Source organism: Equus quagga, chromosome 19, assembly GCF_021613505.1.
Source record: "Equus quagga isolate Etosha38 chromosome 19, UCLA_HA_Equagga_1.0, whole genome shotgun sequence".
Taxonomy (NCBI): domain Eukaryota; kingdom Metazoa; phylum Chordata; class Mammalia; order Perissodactyla; family Equidae; genus Equus; species Equus quagga.
Window position 1 is genome coordinate 27063251 of NC_060285.1, and position 17550 is coordinate 27080800.

Below are 17550 nucleotides of genomic sequence, written 5' to 3' on the forward strand. Positions count from 1 at the left end.
ATCCAGCAAACATGTGAGGACTAACGTATATCTAGCGCTACTGTAGATAGGTTCTGCAGCTACAGAGATAAAAACAGTCTCTGCCTTAGAGAAAATGACCGTCAGTGTGCAGAGACAAACAAAAGAATGGACAAGGTCAACCATAACCTCAGAACCTTAGCAGAATAGCCAGCAATGGTAGATAATAAATGCGGCTAAATGAATGAATGAATAAGTCAGGCTCTCAGAACTACTGCGAGAATTAGGTACAATCATTGTCTTACAGATGAGGTGCGCCAATGAGCAATGTATTACTTCTTGGCTCTAACCTCACCCTCTTTGCCCTGCTTTGGGATGCTGGGGCTGGACCCTGGAAACATTTCTCCTTTACTGGATGCGCAGTGCTAGTTCTCACCAATAGAGGGCACCGGACAGACACTGCAAGGCCATGGTGGAGGAAGGGGCTTTTCATTCTGGTTTGGGATGCTTTAACACCTCTCAAGTGTACTGCCCGTGGCATCTGGGAAACCCAGTGACGCTCACTCTCCAGGGAATTTCTCTGCCACTCAGCAAACTGCTTTCTGAGGATTAACTGTGGTCCACTCACATTCTCTACCAAGTTTCTCAACCCGGTGGGCTGCTCTTACAGACCAGCTCCAGCCTGTACCCTCAGGTTAGTTCACTGGCCACCAGTAGGCTGTATATTCATGTGGCCGTCACTCATGTCCAATGAGGTCTGACTCTCAGCCCTGGGGGTCGGAAGCGGCCTCCTGCAAGCTCTTGGTGGCGCATCCTGTACTCTCCTTCAGCTCTAGAAAAAGCAGCTTCTTCCATTTGCTATTTCTGTATTCCTTAGAGACCTCTTTTACTCATTTAGTCGTTAACCATAGTTAACTTTTTACTTGTTAATAACTCTTCATATTAAATTTTCCTTGTTCAAATTACTGTGCAGTTTTTGTCTCCTGAACGGATCCTGACTGGCATGTGAAGGAATAAAAGGGCTGGAACAAACATGAGACGCCTGAGAAAGCACATGTGCCCAGAGCACCATCAAATGACTGATTAAGAATAAAAAGAAATTGAAAGGGAAGAGATAAGTTTAAAGACCCAACGAACCAAAATTGCCATGTCAATCTCATTCAAAATCTTTATTTTGCCTAATCACATTTCTTAGAAAACATTTTTTATCTTCTTTGGCATTTTTTTCTTTAACCTCCCATTTGGTTAAAAAACACGATGAAAATGTTGGCTACTTGTGAGACCCAAGACAAGAAAGAGCCAGAAAATGAAGAAGCTGTAGCTGGCTCAGGTCAGGTAATCTACGACATGGGGCTCCAACAGAACCAAAGACAGTACGAGACAGAGAGAGCAACCTAGCAATTAACAGCACGGACTGGAGGACCAGCCTGTCCTTGGTGCTCAAGTCTCAGCTCGGCTATTACTGAGTCGTGTGACTTGGGTAATTTATCCAATACCTTCATTTGTAAAATGTAAATAATAACAGCACCTACCACAAAGGTCTATGAGGATAAAGTGAGTTTATACATGTAAAGCCCTCAGGCCAGAACCCAATGCAAATTCTCTTTCTAATCTCCTCTCTGCTTCAACATTCTCAATCCACTTCCCTCGTCCTCCCCCCACCACGATATATTCTGATTTTTAAAAGGTCTGAGAAGATCTATCTTGCTCCAGAAACTGCTCTCCTTTACTTTTCCTACCACCTCTGGCCTTCAACTTGGGCCTTGCTATATTAAGATGGAGAATATTCTCTTTCCTTAAAGGGCTATCACTTCCTTCCAGGCCCACAAGTATGGAACCTGTTCAATATAAAACGAACGGGAGTGATACAGTCTAGCGGACATCTCTTAACCAGCTTTCACCTCTTCCTAATGGAACTATCCCTTCCCCATTCCCAGTGACTCTGATGTCCTAAGGGAAGGGCTCCGACTCAACCTACGCCAGTCAGACACCGAATCTTGAGAGAAGGCAACGTGGAGGAACTCAGCTGGAGACGGTCATCAACGGCCAGAGATCCCAGGGTTGCCTCATTCCTGCCCTTACTGAGCCCTGGAATTTTAGCAAATCTTTCAAAGTTGTGAACTACCCAGCATATGTTAGAGAAATTCCTATTTTTGCTTATGTTAGCAAGTCTACTACCAGAGCCAAAGAGCCCGCATACACGCTGTTAGACTGCCTGACACCCCTTAGTTTCCACCGCTGTAAAGTGGGGGTCTCTGAGGTCCCTTGAGCTCTAACCTTCCACAGTTCTAACAGCAGGATGAGTCCTAGCAGATGGGCTCTGCTTGCTCTGTAATTCTCCATAACAACTTCATCATTACCACCCAGCACCCATATGCCTCACATACAAATGGTAGAACTGAGAGATGCTTTAAAAGTCTTATATTTAGGTTATAAAACCACAAGCCTCTCGTTTGCCACTTACAACATCTCAGCAGTATTATTTTGGTAACAGTGTCGCCACTCTCCCTGCTATGGTGCTGAGCATAAATAGAACACGAACATTTCCAGGAATTGTCAACTTGGCACTTCTTACAAGGAGTTAAGATTTCCTTTATAACATTAACAAAAATAAAGCCTGGGACTAAAACCTGCCCCAAACTTCTTCTAGAGATTACATTTCCTTCTCAACTAAAATTTATTGTTTGGAAAAGCACATGTACCCCTTTTTTTCTCTGGGGGAAAAGTCCTCCAAAGAATTAGAGACATACACTCCTTACTGCTCAAACTGAGGAACAAGTATAAACACAGCTGCCTATTAAAATTAAGTAAAGGCAAACATTCCTGCAGCTAGCTACAACAGCAGCCTACAAGTCTGAACTATTCCCATAAAAAGAGAAAGCTACCTTGCTAAGAGTATGGTTAAACTCTGAGGCCGCAGCACCAGAGCAGCTGGTTATCGGGCCTGAGGGCTTTAGATAGCATGATTTAAGAGCTGCAAAAGTGGGACCTGATTTCAGCATCAGGAGAGCCAACACACTGACCATCTCCTGATCACAGCCAAGAAGACTGAGTCTTTTTTTACTCTCAAGGTAGCAAGTTGGGATGGGAGCAACCCAGGGGCTCTGTTCTTGACCCCATGACCTCACATTAGACCTTACCTTCCAAAAAAAGGATAAAATGGGAGATGGGGAGAGAGAGACACCAACCAGGAATTAGTCTTCTGACGACAGGCAGGAGAGGGACAGACAGAAAAGCCCCTGGGGCTGCACGTCTGGGAGAGACCGGAGTAGGAGGTGGGAAGAAGAATGGGGGCTGGTAAATGATGGGCACTGGAGCCGTCACAGGTTATCATAATTAGGGAGAAAAGCAAATTCTGAGAAAATGTTTTTATAGGACATGAATGAGGAGGCTTTGAAGGCAAAGAGACTGGATCCCAAATTTGGCTCTACTACAGTGTATGACCTTGAGCAAGTGACTGAGCCTCTCTGTGCCTCCATTGTCCCATCTGTATAGTGAGGGTCATCATACCACTTGCCTTCTCAAGTTATTGTCAGGATTAAATGAATTAATAAGCACAAAGGACCTGGAACAGAGCCTGGCATACAGTAAGCCCCCAATAAATATTATGACTATCATTTCACTGACACGATTTGAGGCTCTTTGTGAAATACAGAAAAGACTAAAATTCATTTTTAATGACAAACAAAAACTATAGGCAAACAGACAGATTGTCTGACCAACCCACTGACAGACAGTCTAAGCCAGTTCCAGGTTTGTCCATCCTAAAGTCATCTTCAGCTTACTTCGTATCTCAGGGCAGCATACTACGACTCATTCTTCACTGGCAGGTTCTGTCTGCATTTGGACATAGCTTGATCTACAGAGCACAAAGTTATTGCGGATGGCTTGTAATGACCCAACAATGTGAACAGGCAATAATTCCCCCAAACCCCAATCGTCAGCTAGTTCAGAACCCTCCACACAATTTTATTCTATGTACACTAGCCTTTGTGTCCCCGTAGAGCTCTAATGGATTTTAGTGTTGGTGGTAGAGTCATAACTGTATAGGGGCTGAGATTCTGGAACATTCTTAGGCAACAATGTTCAAGAAATTCAAAGAATTAAAAACATTTGCGTGGGGCCAGCCCCGTGGCAGAGTGGTTAAGTTTGCACGCTCCGCTTCGGCGACCCAGGGTTTTGCCGGTTCGGATCCTGTGCGCACACATGGCACTGTTCATCAGGCCATGCTGAGGCAGCATCCCACATAGCACAACCAGAGGAACTCACAACTAGAATATACAACTATGTACTGAGGGGCTTTGGGAAGAAGAAATTAAAAAAAAAAAAAAAGATTAAAAAAAATTTGTGACTGCAGATTTAAAACAAAACCATATACCCTTCTACACCTCCATTCCTATCACCCTTCCATTTCCACCCACCCAAAAACAAGAACAAATCTTCAAGCAAGTGCACAGCTTTGGGAGGCCCATACTTGGGAAGCAAACATGAGAAATGTGCCATGCACCTAATCAGCTGGTTAGATCTCAAGGTTCTCAACCCTGGCTACACCTAAAATAACCTAGTAAGGCGTTTGCGCATGTGCATGGGTGTGTGTGCACGTGCGTGCATCTGTGGGGCTGTGTGTGAGTGTGTGTGTGTGTATCTGTGTTTTTAATATCACTGCCCAGACCCCATCTCCACAGATTTTCGCACGAATTGGCCTGGGGCAAAGCCTGGGGATCAGTAATTTTTTTAAAAGCCAGAGTTGAGAAACACTGAGTTAAATCAGCCCTGACAGCCAATTGGGTGACTGATGTAGCAAAGTGACCCGCACATTCACAGGAGGGAGAAAAAAATCACAGTAAGAATTTCTAAGGGAAAAGAACATTAAATCCATTTTTTAAAGTGAAATGGAGGCATCCCTGTGGGGAGAGACCTGTCACATGGCTTCCCATTCCTAGAAAGAGCTGCAATTAGCTGCCAACAGATGCATTATTTCATCAGTCCCATAAATACTCGATAAAAGTCTTCCACTCTTCCTTTATGTCAGCCTTGCACAAGTGGGGGGCGCAGGGTGGGAACTTCTGACAAAATGCAGTACAGAACTAGTAAACTCTTTTAAATGATTAAAATTAGCATTAATAAAAATAAAATATTTTAGTAAAATCTCATCCCAGTATACCTCTAAAAGCCCCTGAATATTTTCCCTTAAAATGAAAAAAAAAGGCACATTAGTATAATTTTTCAATTATTAACACTACAACATAATACAATTCCATTTCAAACCCACTGGGGAGCCAAGATTGCACAGCAGAGAAAGTCCTAAATCACGGGTTGGGAGGCCTGGATTTCAGTCCCGGCAATAAATTACATTAACTAGCTGTGCGATCATGAGCAAGTTGACTTAATCTCCCCAGGACTCGGTTTTCTCAGAGAAAAATTAGAGGATCTGTGAGTCCCTCCCAGTCCAGAAGTCTGGAATACCAGGCTATGTCTCCATCTTGCTGACTTTGTTACATTAGCAAATGAATGTATTTACGATTTAGACAATTTAAAATTAAGTCATTCTGTCAACTCTACTAATAAATTTAACCAGTTCCCAGCCACTGTGCGTAAGCTGAATGAGGAAACCAGTAAATTACCTTGACTATGGCCCCATCTTCTATCTGAACCACAGCTGGAGCCCTCCGTCGCCAGCTACACCAGCCAGGCGATGGTTCCTGCCCCCAGACTCCTGCCACTCTTTTTAAATGAGAAAACTTACAAAAAGCATCCTCAGACTTTTTGCCATATCCTCATACCATTATCTTCTTCACATTTATCTTTATGTTGACTCATTTTTACTTAAATAAAAGCACTGTGTCTTTTAAAGGAACTTCATAAATAAAAAACAATTTTACTTGCATAAATAGAAGGAAACTGTTAAATTGATTCAAGGGGAAAAAAAGCAAAACAGCTAAACTCTAGCTGAACACTGCTGTCCACAGAAGGCTTTAAGCGTGAGGATCTTTTTCTGTCTGTTAAAAAGAAAAAATTGGCAAGTGTCAAAAGAGATGTTACAGAAATACTTGTACCAAACAGAAGCTTTCACCTAGATGTTATCAGGACTGAAACAGAAAGAAAAAGGAAATAACTCCCTCACCATGTGATTCAATCCTCCGTCCGCATGTCATCAAAAATCATGTGAAGCACCACCCAAGGTCACAGCTGTAGCGACAACAAATGGTCACAACTGTGCCTGTGCTCGCGTGCACTGAGACTCAGCTCTCTGTGAGGAAGGTTCCTTTCCTAGACGGGCCTGACCTCTGGCCACTGTCACTGGGGGCTCCACTTGCGTTCCTTTGCAGTGTGGTCCCCTCTACCTGAAACGCTCTTCCTCCATGATCAACCCTGTTGCAGAACTCAGGTCTCTGCTCAGCGTGCCCTCATCCGAGCAGCCTTCTCTGACCGCCCTGCGTAACATGTAAGCCCTTCCTTACCACCGCATGCACTGTTTGTCTTCACAGCACTATCACCACCCAATGTTCTGTTTATTCATTCGCTTGCTGCCTGTCCCCACCAGATACAGAATACAGTGAGCTCAGAAGAGCAGGGGCTTCGTTTACTATAATATCCCTAGCACCTGATGCCTGGCACATGGTCAATACTCAGTATTTGTTGAATGAACGAATGAGCCTCCTCAGTTGGTGTGGAGGACCTTCGTATGTCTTTATTACCTAGTGCCTGGCCTCTAGTTGGTCCTCAGGAAGTATACGATAATCATGCTGGGGATCCACAGAAATCTGGGCTCTCCGTACACTCTGCCCTTACCACAAGGAGGGGTCTGGCTGTGGATACGGACCCACCATTCCCTTTCTAGTACACAGGATGCCACGAAGTGAACTCTACTCAGCCACAGTGGAAGTGCCTGGATAGACCAGAAGCTAGATAAACTGAGATCAACACTGAACTCATCATATGCAGAGGAGGGTCAATTACAAGGTATGACTGGGAAATCCCAGCCTAGAAATCTCTCTAATAAACCTGTTACAATACCTAAAATTTTTGCCATTATTGGTCAGTAGGCCAGCCCTGGTGGTCTAGTGGTTAAGATTTGGCACTCTCACTGCCCGGCCTGGATTCATTTCCTGGTCAGGGAACCACGCCACCCTTCTGTCAGTTGTCATACTGTGGCTGCTGTGACGCTGAAAGCTATGCCACCAGTATTTCAAATACCAGCAGGGTCACCCGTGGTGGACAGGTTGCAGCGGACCTTCCAGACTAAGACAGACTAAGAAGAAAGACCTGGGCACCCACTTCCAAAAAACTGGCCATGAAAACCCTATGAATAGCACTGCAGCATTGTCTGATAGAGCCCCAGAAGGTGAGAGGATGGTGCAAAAAGACCGGGCAGGCTTCTGCTCTACTGTCCACAGGGGCGCTAGGAGTCAGCACTAACAACCACAAATTGCCCAGTAACTTCAGGTGCATCCAAGTTTACATCTGAGAGACCGAGTGTATCTTGAGATAGTGACAAATGTGGCTTGGCATGGTCAGGAAAAGCCAGCTCCAAAAGGGACAGGCTGAGCTCTGAGGCCGATGGGTAGAGGGAAAACAGGCCAGCCTGCATCCTGCTCCAGTGAGGGCAGCCATGGAGTCCAGGGCACAGAGTCCATGATGAGGCCCAGTGCAAGCTCAGGCAAGGCTGAAGCAAATGCCAGCTCCAGGACAGCCACTCCAGCAGGCTAAAGAATTGAGGCATCTGATGCTAACATATGAGGCAGTGAGCTGTGTCCCAAGATATCTATCCTTCATCCCTACCGGTGGCAAAAAGAACAGAAAGCAGGAAGCTAGCTTAGAAAGGAGGAAAAACAAAAGGCAAAAAACAACCCCCAGGCTAAAGGAAGACTGGTGTCAAAGGCAGGGTCGCCAGGCTGACTGCTAAGTGAGAGTCATGGCAGAGATCCAGTTCCACAGCCATGGCCAACACAGTGGAACAGGGAGTCCTGGGGTACAGGAGTCACTCCCAGCATTACTTAGGCTAAGTCCTACCAGCTGTGAGTGAGCCCGTCAGTGCTGACAGGGCCCACGAGCAGTGGGAAGCCAGCGGGCAGGCACATGCTGCCTTCACCCAGATTCAGCACTGTCCTCATCTCCTAAATGACCTGCCAGAGCCCAGAGAGGATCTGCAGCTCACCTACTGTCTACTATGTGACCTTGGCCAGTAAGGGACACACCAAGAAGTGTTCCTTCCACAGTGCCAAGCAGGATTAAGTCATTTTATCGCCAGAATTCCTCTTTCAAAACATGAGTTCTTATAGGGTGAGAAGAACAGAAAATCTCTTATCCATTCAACATCTTAGACTTTTATTTTTTCATAGTGATAGGGAGACAAGTCATCTAGGCAGATTCTGAGAGAATCAAAGGTTTAAGGTGGTTTCTGTGTTTGAGGATTGGCTGGGGGTGGGGTTTAGAAGAGTAGAGGGGATCAACAGATAACCCGATTCTTCTCTAAAAATTACATCCAGAAGACAAATAAAAAGCAACTAAGTAGGATCAGTCACTAAATAAGGCCTTTGAGGAAGCTCAAAATTTACAAGTGAAACACAAAAATTAAACAAGCAAACAAAAGGGAAATCAAGAACCTCCGAGACGACCAAAACAAGAAAACTTTGTAATAAAATAAAAGCAGTTCATTCTTGGAGAAGCATCAACTTCTTGGCCAAAGGGAAAGCCATCCCTCTCCATTCGTTCTCAAGGCCTCCCAAGAGGAGACCACCAAATCTAGAGAAATTATTTAATAATTACAACCAAAAGGAGGAAAAGGTCAGAAGAGGTTAACATATACATAGACATATATAAGCACCACATTTTCCCACAGGCCAAATTTCCTCAAAATTCGAAAATGCCTTCACAAAAATTTAAATGGACTATTTAAAAGCTTATTAAAATTACTCTATTACAACTCTGGAGAAGCCCTGGGGTCCTGGGAAATAGGCCTCTGGGTCTGTTCTCATTTTTTACAGGGACATTAAACTGAAGGCATTTCAATTTTGATACTCTTTCCAGGCTTTCCCAAAAAGAAAATTAGGCTTCCAATTAATTAAGTCCCAATTCAATTTTAGAATTAAAATACTGCCATCAAATTAATTAATTTAAACACCTAAATAAAGTTTAAGGTCTCAAAAAAGAGAAGGCTGTTAACTACCAACAACTTTAAAATATATCATTTCCTCCATCTCTTACCCCCCATATATATATATATCGATATATATATATCGATAAAAATTATGGGATATTGGATTTTCTGCAAAATATGTGAATTTTACAAGTGATTTTTATGAGATGGAAAACCACGAAGTGAAGAAGGGAGTGACAGACTCCAAATTCAGGGTTTATCAGTGAGTGGGGCGGGGGATGAGGTAGAGTTGGGGAGGAGCACCAGGGTCCTCAAACGCAATGGCAATATGTTTTTCAACTGAGCGATGGGGAGACAGGTATTCATTGTACCATTATTCTCCATACTTTACTTACACTTTGTAATCTTACTTAAAATATTCAATAATTAACAAAAACTATTTTAAAAGTGAGTTTATGCAATTGTCACTGTAGAAAGTATATAGAGACATATGTAAATCAAGCTCTCTCTTCAGAACATTGTTTCCAGTAGCAGGGTTACACACAACACAAAGTAAAACAATTAAGAACACTTAATTTGTACAGCAGTTGACCCATCGTTGCAGTTGACCCATCGTTCCACTTGACCACTTGCACAGAATTAACAAACGTTATTTTTCTAAACTTCAACACAAATACGCTCAATTTTTTCCCCACTCTATACTGTTTCATTCTGCTTGCTTTAAAAAAAAAATATTTCTCCCTCAATTTCTCTGTAACTTTCACCATTGGTGAAAAACATCTTAATTTTTTTCTTGTTCTCTAAATGAAGCTGAAAAAATGAAAATGGGGTCACGCCTCTATGAACAGCATACCACAGTACTATTTACATCACCCCAAATGACTATAAAATTACATTAAATATTTTGGTAGAAACAGGTTTTCAGTTTGCCTGTTGTGTTGTTTCCAACTGTGTGTTGCCAAGAGGACCCTTTAAGTCAAATACCAGGAAAAGACACCGGACATCCTAATATTTCTTTTAACATCTCCCCAATTCGATGCTATCTATTCCACTTTCAATAAACTGGCGGGAAAGTCTTAGATACTCTAGCTTGGCTTTATTCACGCACGTGGAGTATTTAATTTTGTAAGGACAATCCCACCTGAGCATTCCTGTGGTCCTCAAAGGCCAGTTATTTTCAGTACTCCAAAAAAAGCCTAAAATATACATTTCCCTGTAACTTGGCCATGGTAGGAAATGAAAACATCTTTGCTTTTTCCACCGGGATTTTACCAGGCCTTCCTACATTAACTAGTTACCTCACGCTGATCAGAGATTCAGACCTGTCATTAACAAAAGCAGAAGACTTAACCCTGATTACCTAATACATGTGGTCTGCAAAATCATTCAAAATATGAGGTCCATGGGGCAAAAACAATAAAAGGGGTCTTTGATTACTGGTATTTGTTTTTTAACCAGTTACACTGGTATTTCAAAAACAGCAACAGCCAAGTCTGGACACCACTGACTTGGAGTAGTTCGACCACTGCTATAAAAAACTCCAGAGAAAGTCGATTTCCTAAATCTGTTAAAAATTTGCAAGTCAATTTTCAATTTTTTTTCCTGCCAATTTAGGTCTCTGCTCCTTAATCTTTGTAAAAAGTAGATGCCGCGGGAGGTGTTAAGAGGGAACAAGTGTCTCATATTACATCTTCTTCCAGCTACAAGCCAGGCTAACAGCATCAGAAGTGTTTCTCTTTTCTGTAGCTTCCAATTTTCCTTAAAATCAAAATGAGACCCTCGCCAAACTACTATCCCTACAAAATTAAATACTCCAGGTGTCTGAAGACAGCCAAACTAAGAAGGACGACTTGAAATTACAACCTTTAAAAGCAAACTAAGCCAGGCTTCCAAATGGCCATGGAGGACAGCCCAGGGAACAGGTGGAAGGTGTGCCTTCCTAGAAGCTGCCTCCTCCTCCATGAAGCTGACCTTTTCCTGCCTGCAGCTCTGGCACCCCACGAACCAGCTATCAGGAGGCCTAATGCCTGCTTTCCCATCTGTACTTTCCAAATGGCTCCCGATGCCAATGACCTGGCTCTTGGATGAGAACATGCCTCCCAAGTAACTGGCCAAGTTTCCCTGGAAGCATTTCTGAATGTATTCTCTGAGCGCTCTCTTCACCCTCTCAATCATGGTTCATCCTTCCTTCCCTGAACTTCCTAAATCCACCTCCTCATCCTGTCCCTCCAATGCCAAGTGCTTTCAGTCCAAACTCCTTACCCACTCTCAGGAACCGCCATCCCCCTCCCAGCCTAAAACCCCAACTTCAAATCCAAAGGGCATACTTCCAACAATTTTAGAGCTGCTTTGAAGCGCTCTTTCTGAGGCCTACCTGCAGGCAGCTCAACTACAGCTTCTTCCCTTGCCTTCTCCAGCTTCTCCCTTACCCAGGGAAACTCCTGCAGGGAATCTAGGAATGCATCGAATGCTTTGGGGCCTCTGGAAGGTAGGATATCCAGCAACAGCATTGTTTTCCGGAGGCCTGTGGCTTGAGCTTTGATTTCTTGAACATGGTTTTCCGTCAAGACCCCTTCCTGGTAAAGATACTGAAGAACCAGTCCCTCCACCAGTACCTCGGCACCCAGCTCCAGGCGATGGGAGCGAAGCACTTGCTTGTCTCTAGCATCCATTTCCTCCTGGGAAGAGACAAAATCACAGCTCAGATTACAGCAATGCCCTTGAGCCCCTAAAGATAGTGTCCTGCGCAGTACCCTCCTTAAGGTCATGGACATCTTTGAACCTTAGCAGAGTGCCAGGCCATGGTGTTTCAGATATGGCTGCCGAGCCAAGCCAAATTAATTTGGAACGTTTCTAAACATAATGAACAACACTGAACATGAATCATTTCTGGGTTTGCTTTCCATACAATGGGTCCTAGCTCAATTCCTTGTTCAATAAACAGATTTGGAAAAAAGTGGGTCAGAGACCCAGCTATGAAACAACTTCTATCTGAGGATTACAGAGCAGCATTTCATCTTAACATGCTTGAGAAGAGACTGTTTTTATTTCAACGTTGGCTTCATCAGAGATACCCCACCACCAAAGAAACTGCCAATACCCATGCAGGTGCCCCTTGGACCCTGGGCATTTGCAGAACCTGACCAGCAATGGGAGTGGGGCCAGAAACCTGCAGCTACAGGTAAGTTTAAGGCTCTTTTCCCCTAAGAGAAAAGACCCAGACAGCATCACCTTCAAGAAAAACATTTACTAAGTGTTCGTCCCCAGTCTGCAGTAAACCTTAGACGTAGTCACAGACTCCATCCCTTCCCTCTAGGAACTCAGAGTCGCCATCACAACACTGCCGTGGCTACACACGCTTGGGACACTGAATGGGAATTTTTTTCTTTAAAAAAAAATGTCCCCACGCCAGTCCTGGTCAGTAGCCACGCGGGATTGGAAGGCGTATTTCCAAGACCACTGCGCCAGGGAGCTGAGGGGCGGCGGCGTGGTGGTTGAGAGAGAAACGAGGGGAGGCAGGGGCGACACAGGAGGCTTCCAGACGCCCCCAAAGCACCACGACGGGCGGCGACCCCCGCCGCTGCTCCTGGCACCCTCTGTGAAGCCCGGGAGGCGGCAGGGAGGAGGAGGGGGTGCACGCTGGGCCGTCAGCGCCCGCCTGGAACTCCTCTTTATTCCCTGCCTCGCCAGCTGGAGCCCTGCTGTGTGACGAACAGGAAGAACGAGGAGAGATTTTCGGGGCAAGTTGACCCGCTAAAAGGGGGATGCTGAAACTGATATCCAGAGCGGACCGAGGAGAGAGCAGGCCCCCGGCATCCCCACCGCCACCCCAGCCCCGCCGGGCTCTAGAACGCCGCCAGCAAGTTAGGGGGCGGGGGAGCCCCGCAGGGCCCAGGCCGTAGACGCCAGGCGCGGGGCCTTAGAGAAAAGATGGATACGGGGCTTCTGGTTTGCTGTTACTTACGTCTGCAAACACGAATCTTAAAAAAAAAAAAAAAAAAAAAAAACTGCAACCGGAATCCCAACTGTTAGGGAACCTGTACCGTAAGCACCATCTTTGTTGAAGGCGAGAGCCCTGAACAGGAAGTACTGTCGCCATCTTTGTTGAGGGCAAACGCAGGAAGTGCTGTAGCCATCTTTATTGGGGCCCCCCCCCCCCCAGTGTCAGACTGAAGCCTTTTCCGCCATGTTTGCTGTGGGTAAACAATATAGCCGCCTGCAGATGGAAAATAATTACGTCACTTAAGGGGTTATCTAAGCAAAGGAGTAATTGGATAATTGCATTTTAACACAGTAACTCCACCAGTATCTTGCACACAATTAGCATAATAAATAAGCAGGTCTTGAAAGTCACCTTAAGGGGCCGGTCTGTGGCCTAGTGGTTAATTTGGGGGTGCTCTGCTACTGTGGCCCGCCTGATTCTTGGGCAGGGACCTACATCACTCCTGGGTGGCCATGCTGTGGCAGTGACCCATGTATAAAATAGAGGAAGATTGGCATGATATTAGCTCAGGGCGAATCTTTCTCAAGCAGAAAAACAAGAGGAAAATTGGGAACAGATGTTTACTTAGGGCAAATCTTCCTAAGCAAAAAAAAAAAAAAAAGTAATCTTAATTAGTGAAGCTTTCCAGGGTCACTCTTTAAAATTGTAACACACCCACATTCATTTCCTGTAGTCCTCATCCCCTTTTCCAGCTTTTTAAAAAATCTATAGTACATATCACCATCTTACTGAAACTTTTACTTAATCATTTGTTTATCAATCATTTGTTTATCATCCATTTCTCTCCACTAAAATGCAAGGTAATTTCTTTATATCACAGGGTTCCTGCCCACAAATAGTTTACAAGTCAAGATTCAGTCAGGATTCAGTTGCAACAATCAGCTAGCCAGTCTAGACAGAAAGGGATTTGCCACAGGGAATTGAGGACATTCACGATCCTTGGAAAGGCTGGAGAACGTCTGGGCATCCAAGGACGACTCCCTAAACAACACTGCCAAACGGGATCCTGGCCACAGTCGGGAAGATGGAGCCACCATGCCACAGTCCCAGCCTCTTCTCAACACTGACAGAGCAAGTGACTGGCCTTTGGAACGCTCCATACTTTACTTACAGTTTGTAATTTTACTTAAAATATTCAATAATTAACAAAAACTATTTAAAAAGTGAGTTTATGTAATTGTCACTGTGGAAAGTATACAGAGACATATGCAAATCAAACTCTCTTCAGAACATTTTTTTTCAGTAGCGGGGTTACGCAACAAAAAGTAAAACAATTAAGAACACAATTGGTACAGCAGTTGACCTATCGTTGCACTTGACCGCTTGCACAGAATTAACAAAGTTCTGCAGGACAAACAAGGTCTCTGCAGCTGTATCTGCCAGCAGCATCAAAAGAGCACCTGTGAATCTTACTTGAATGCATGCAGTTGGTGAAACTGAATTCCCACACAGAACATTAGCAGCAAAGGTGTATGAGGCGTGTTGTTTGGAGTTTTCCAGCTTCTGAAGCACAGAAAGACATGATAAAAAGAGAGGGGGTGGCTGGGGCTGGCCCCGTGGCCGAGTGGTTAAGTTCGTGCGCTCCGCTGCAGGCGGACCAGTGTTTCGTTGGTTCGAGTCCTGGGCGCAAACATGGCACTGCTCATCAAACCACGCTGAGGCAGCGTCCCACATGCCACAACTAGAAGGACCCACAATGAAGAATATACAACTATGTACCGGGGGGGCTTTAGGGAGAAAAAGGAAAAAAATAAAATCTTTAAAAAAAAATAAAAAATAAAAAGAGAGGGGGTGGCTAATACTGGGGGCCAGTCTGCTGAGTTCACCACGTTTTTAATTTGGAAGGCAAGACGAATGCAAAATCCAAATATACAGAGAGAAAAGAATGTCAAATTGAGGATCCTTCCTCAAATTCCTTTCTGAAATGAGGCAGTCAATCTATAAATACACTCATTGATTCACTTTTAAATCAACTGGGTGACACATAGAGAAAGCCGTACACCTGGTAAAAATAGGTTGACAGCAACAGAAAAAAATCTCATATCATTATTTCTATAGAGGTTTTCATAGCCAACACCTCTCGCGGAAGATGAAAATATCTTTGTTAGCAAATCGATGGAGAGCAATTCTGGACCTCCCTGCTCACAACCTTCTAATTTTTGTAACCAGTTTAAAGTGTTACTATACCAGTATACCGTTTTACTATACCAGCAGTGACAATATTTTTACATGGGTGGCAAGGATTATTATGATGATTATGATGATTAGCATTTTACATATGTCAAGACTGGGAATCAAAGTGCTCGAGTGCCTTAGCCAAAATCTCACAGCTACTACACAGTAAACCTGAATTCTAGCCAGCTTCCTCTGATGTCATGCTCTTTCCAGTACACAGTACACCACACAGCCCTGTATGGTAATCTGTGGTTCTAATGACAGCCAAAATATTGGCAAATCATTCTGGTGCCGCCTCTCGCTCTTGATACTCTTGCGTTCCAGGTACTCTCTTCACTCTCTCCCTCTTCTTTTGTTCTGGAACTGCTGTCCCCTCCTGGCAAGATTGCCCTTCCGTACGTGGACAGCATTCTCTGTCTTCATCCGGATAAAGTGCAGACTTCTTGTGATACTACCAATAGCTGAGTTTTGGGGAGGAAAAGCAAGTGTATGTTTTCCAACTGTAAACTTTGAGAATTCTTAAACATATAGTGAAATTGAAACAAAGAGCCCAAAAAACAGCCATGTAAAACCACCTAATTCAAACCGCTTCTTGATGACTCGCTGTATCTAGAAAGGCTTGAAATCCAGGAACTACAAGGAGACATTGATGATGTCCAGGGGGAGGTGGGGAGCCAACAGTGTGTTCCATGACAGGTCACAGAAGAGAAGAAAAGAGAGTGAGAGACAGCATGGGACGAGTTAGTGCAGGAGCTGAGAGGCATGGGGTTCTAACGATGAACAACCTGAGAGATTGGCTGTTAAGGATCTGACTTAAATCTGTGTGTGAAGTTCTTGACCATGAAATTCTTCTTATGGCAAATTTAGATGAACGTCCACACTGCCTTCTAAGCAACCAGGCTGGCTGTCTGACTGGGCAACTGCTAGGCAGACTGGAGGACCACCACCCCATCCTAGCGTTCAGTGATACTTCTGAGCAGCACATCAAAGATCCAGCCTCATTTATATAAATATCTAAGGCCAGCGGGCCCGAAGGAATCAAACACAGATCGGAATCACTCTCACAGGTGGTCACGCCTCCGCTCTGTCCAGGCGCTCTCTGTAGGTTGGAATTGTGCCCCCACAGAGGATTAAGCACCTGTTACCCAGTGGTAACAAATCCATTTTTAGGAAGAACAAATATTTTCCTTTTTCTCTCTCCACAATCGTGTTTACTTGTGTCTAGATGTACCATTGTGAGTCTGCAAAAGAAAGAGTGAAAAAGAACAAGTGTAGTATTTTTCTTTCGGTTTTGTCTTTGGTTTTGCAAACTTCAAAACAAAAATCAGAGGAGTTGGATATTTTTGGCTCTTCCTGTTTTATAGATGTAGAAAGTAAGCCATGGAGAAAACAGATTCTTCTCAAGCACACTCGAAACGGTTACAGAAATAGGTCATGAATTAAGTCATGAAGGCACCTCAATAAATTCCGAAAAATCAATAGCATACAATGTATACAATAAAAATGGAAATTTAAACAAAAGGATAGCTTCCATAAATCTCATAAGTTTGGAAATGAAATAAAACAACTCTTAAAATCTTGAGTTAAAAAAAGTGACACATTTCTATTGGTACAGCCATAAGGAAAACAGTATGGAGATTCCTTAAAAACTTAAAAATAGAACCATCATATGATCCAGCAATCCCACTTCTGGGTATATATCCATAGGAAATGAAATCAGTATCTTGAAGAGACATCTGCACTCCCATTTTCCTTGCAGCATTATATACAACAGCTGAGATATGGAATCAACTGAAGTGTACATCAACAAATGAATAGATAAAGAAAATGCAATATATGGATGTGTGTGTGTGTGTGTGTGTGTATAAAATTCAGCCTTAAGAAAGGAGGAAGTCACGCCTATTATAATGGCCAAAATCCAGAACTCTGACGATGCCAAATCCTGACGAGGATGTTGAGCAAAAGGAACTCTCATTCATTGCTGGAGAATGCAAAATGGTACAGCCACTTTGGAAGACATTTTGGCAGTTTCTTACAAAACTAAATATACTCTTATATGACCCAGCAATTATGCTCCTTGGTATTTACCCAGGGGAGTTGAAAACTTACATCCACACGAAAACCTGCACATGGATGTTTATAGCAGCTTGATTCATAATTGCCAAATCTTGGAAGCAACCAAAATGTCCTTCAGTAGGTGAGTAGATAAATACACTGTGATACATCCGGACAATGGACTATCATTCAGCCCTAAAAAGAAAGAAGCTATCAGGGCTGGCCCCGTGGCTGAGTGGTTAAGTTTATGTGCTCCACT

General features: G+C 43.9%; 1 protein-coding gene across 9 annotated transcripts in view; it reads right to left on the reverse strand.

The window, feature by feature from the left end:
- Positions 1 to 17550, reverse strand: part of SOCS2 (suppressor of cytokine signaling 2) — a 277036-nt gene that overhangs the window by 171636 nt on the left and 87850 nt on the right. For all 9 annotated transcript variants that reach the window (XM_046646514.1, XM_046646513.1, XM_046646510.1 and 6 more), the window contains one exon: positions 11433 to 11736. In XM_046646514.1, the coding sequence (XP_046502470.1) occupies positions 11433 to 11736 (304 nt within the window). The remainder of the gene's footprint in view (positions 1 to 11432; positions 11737 to 17550) is intronic.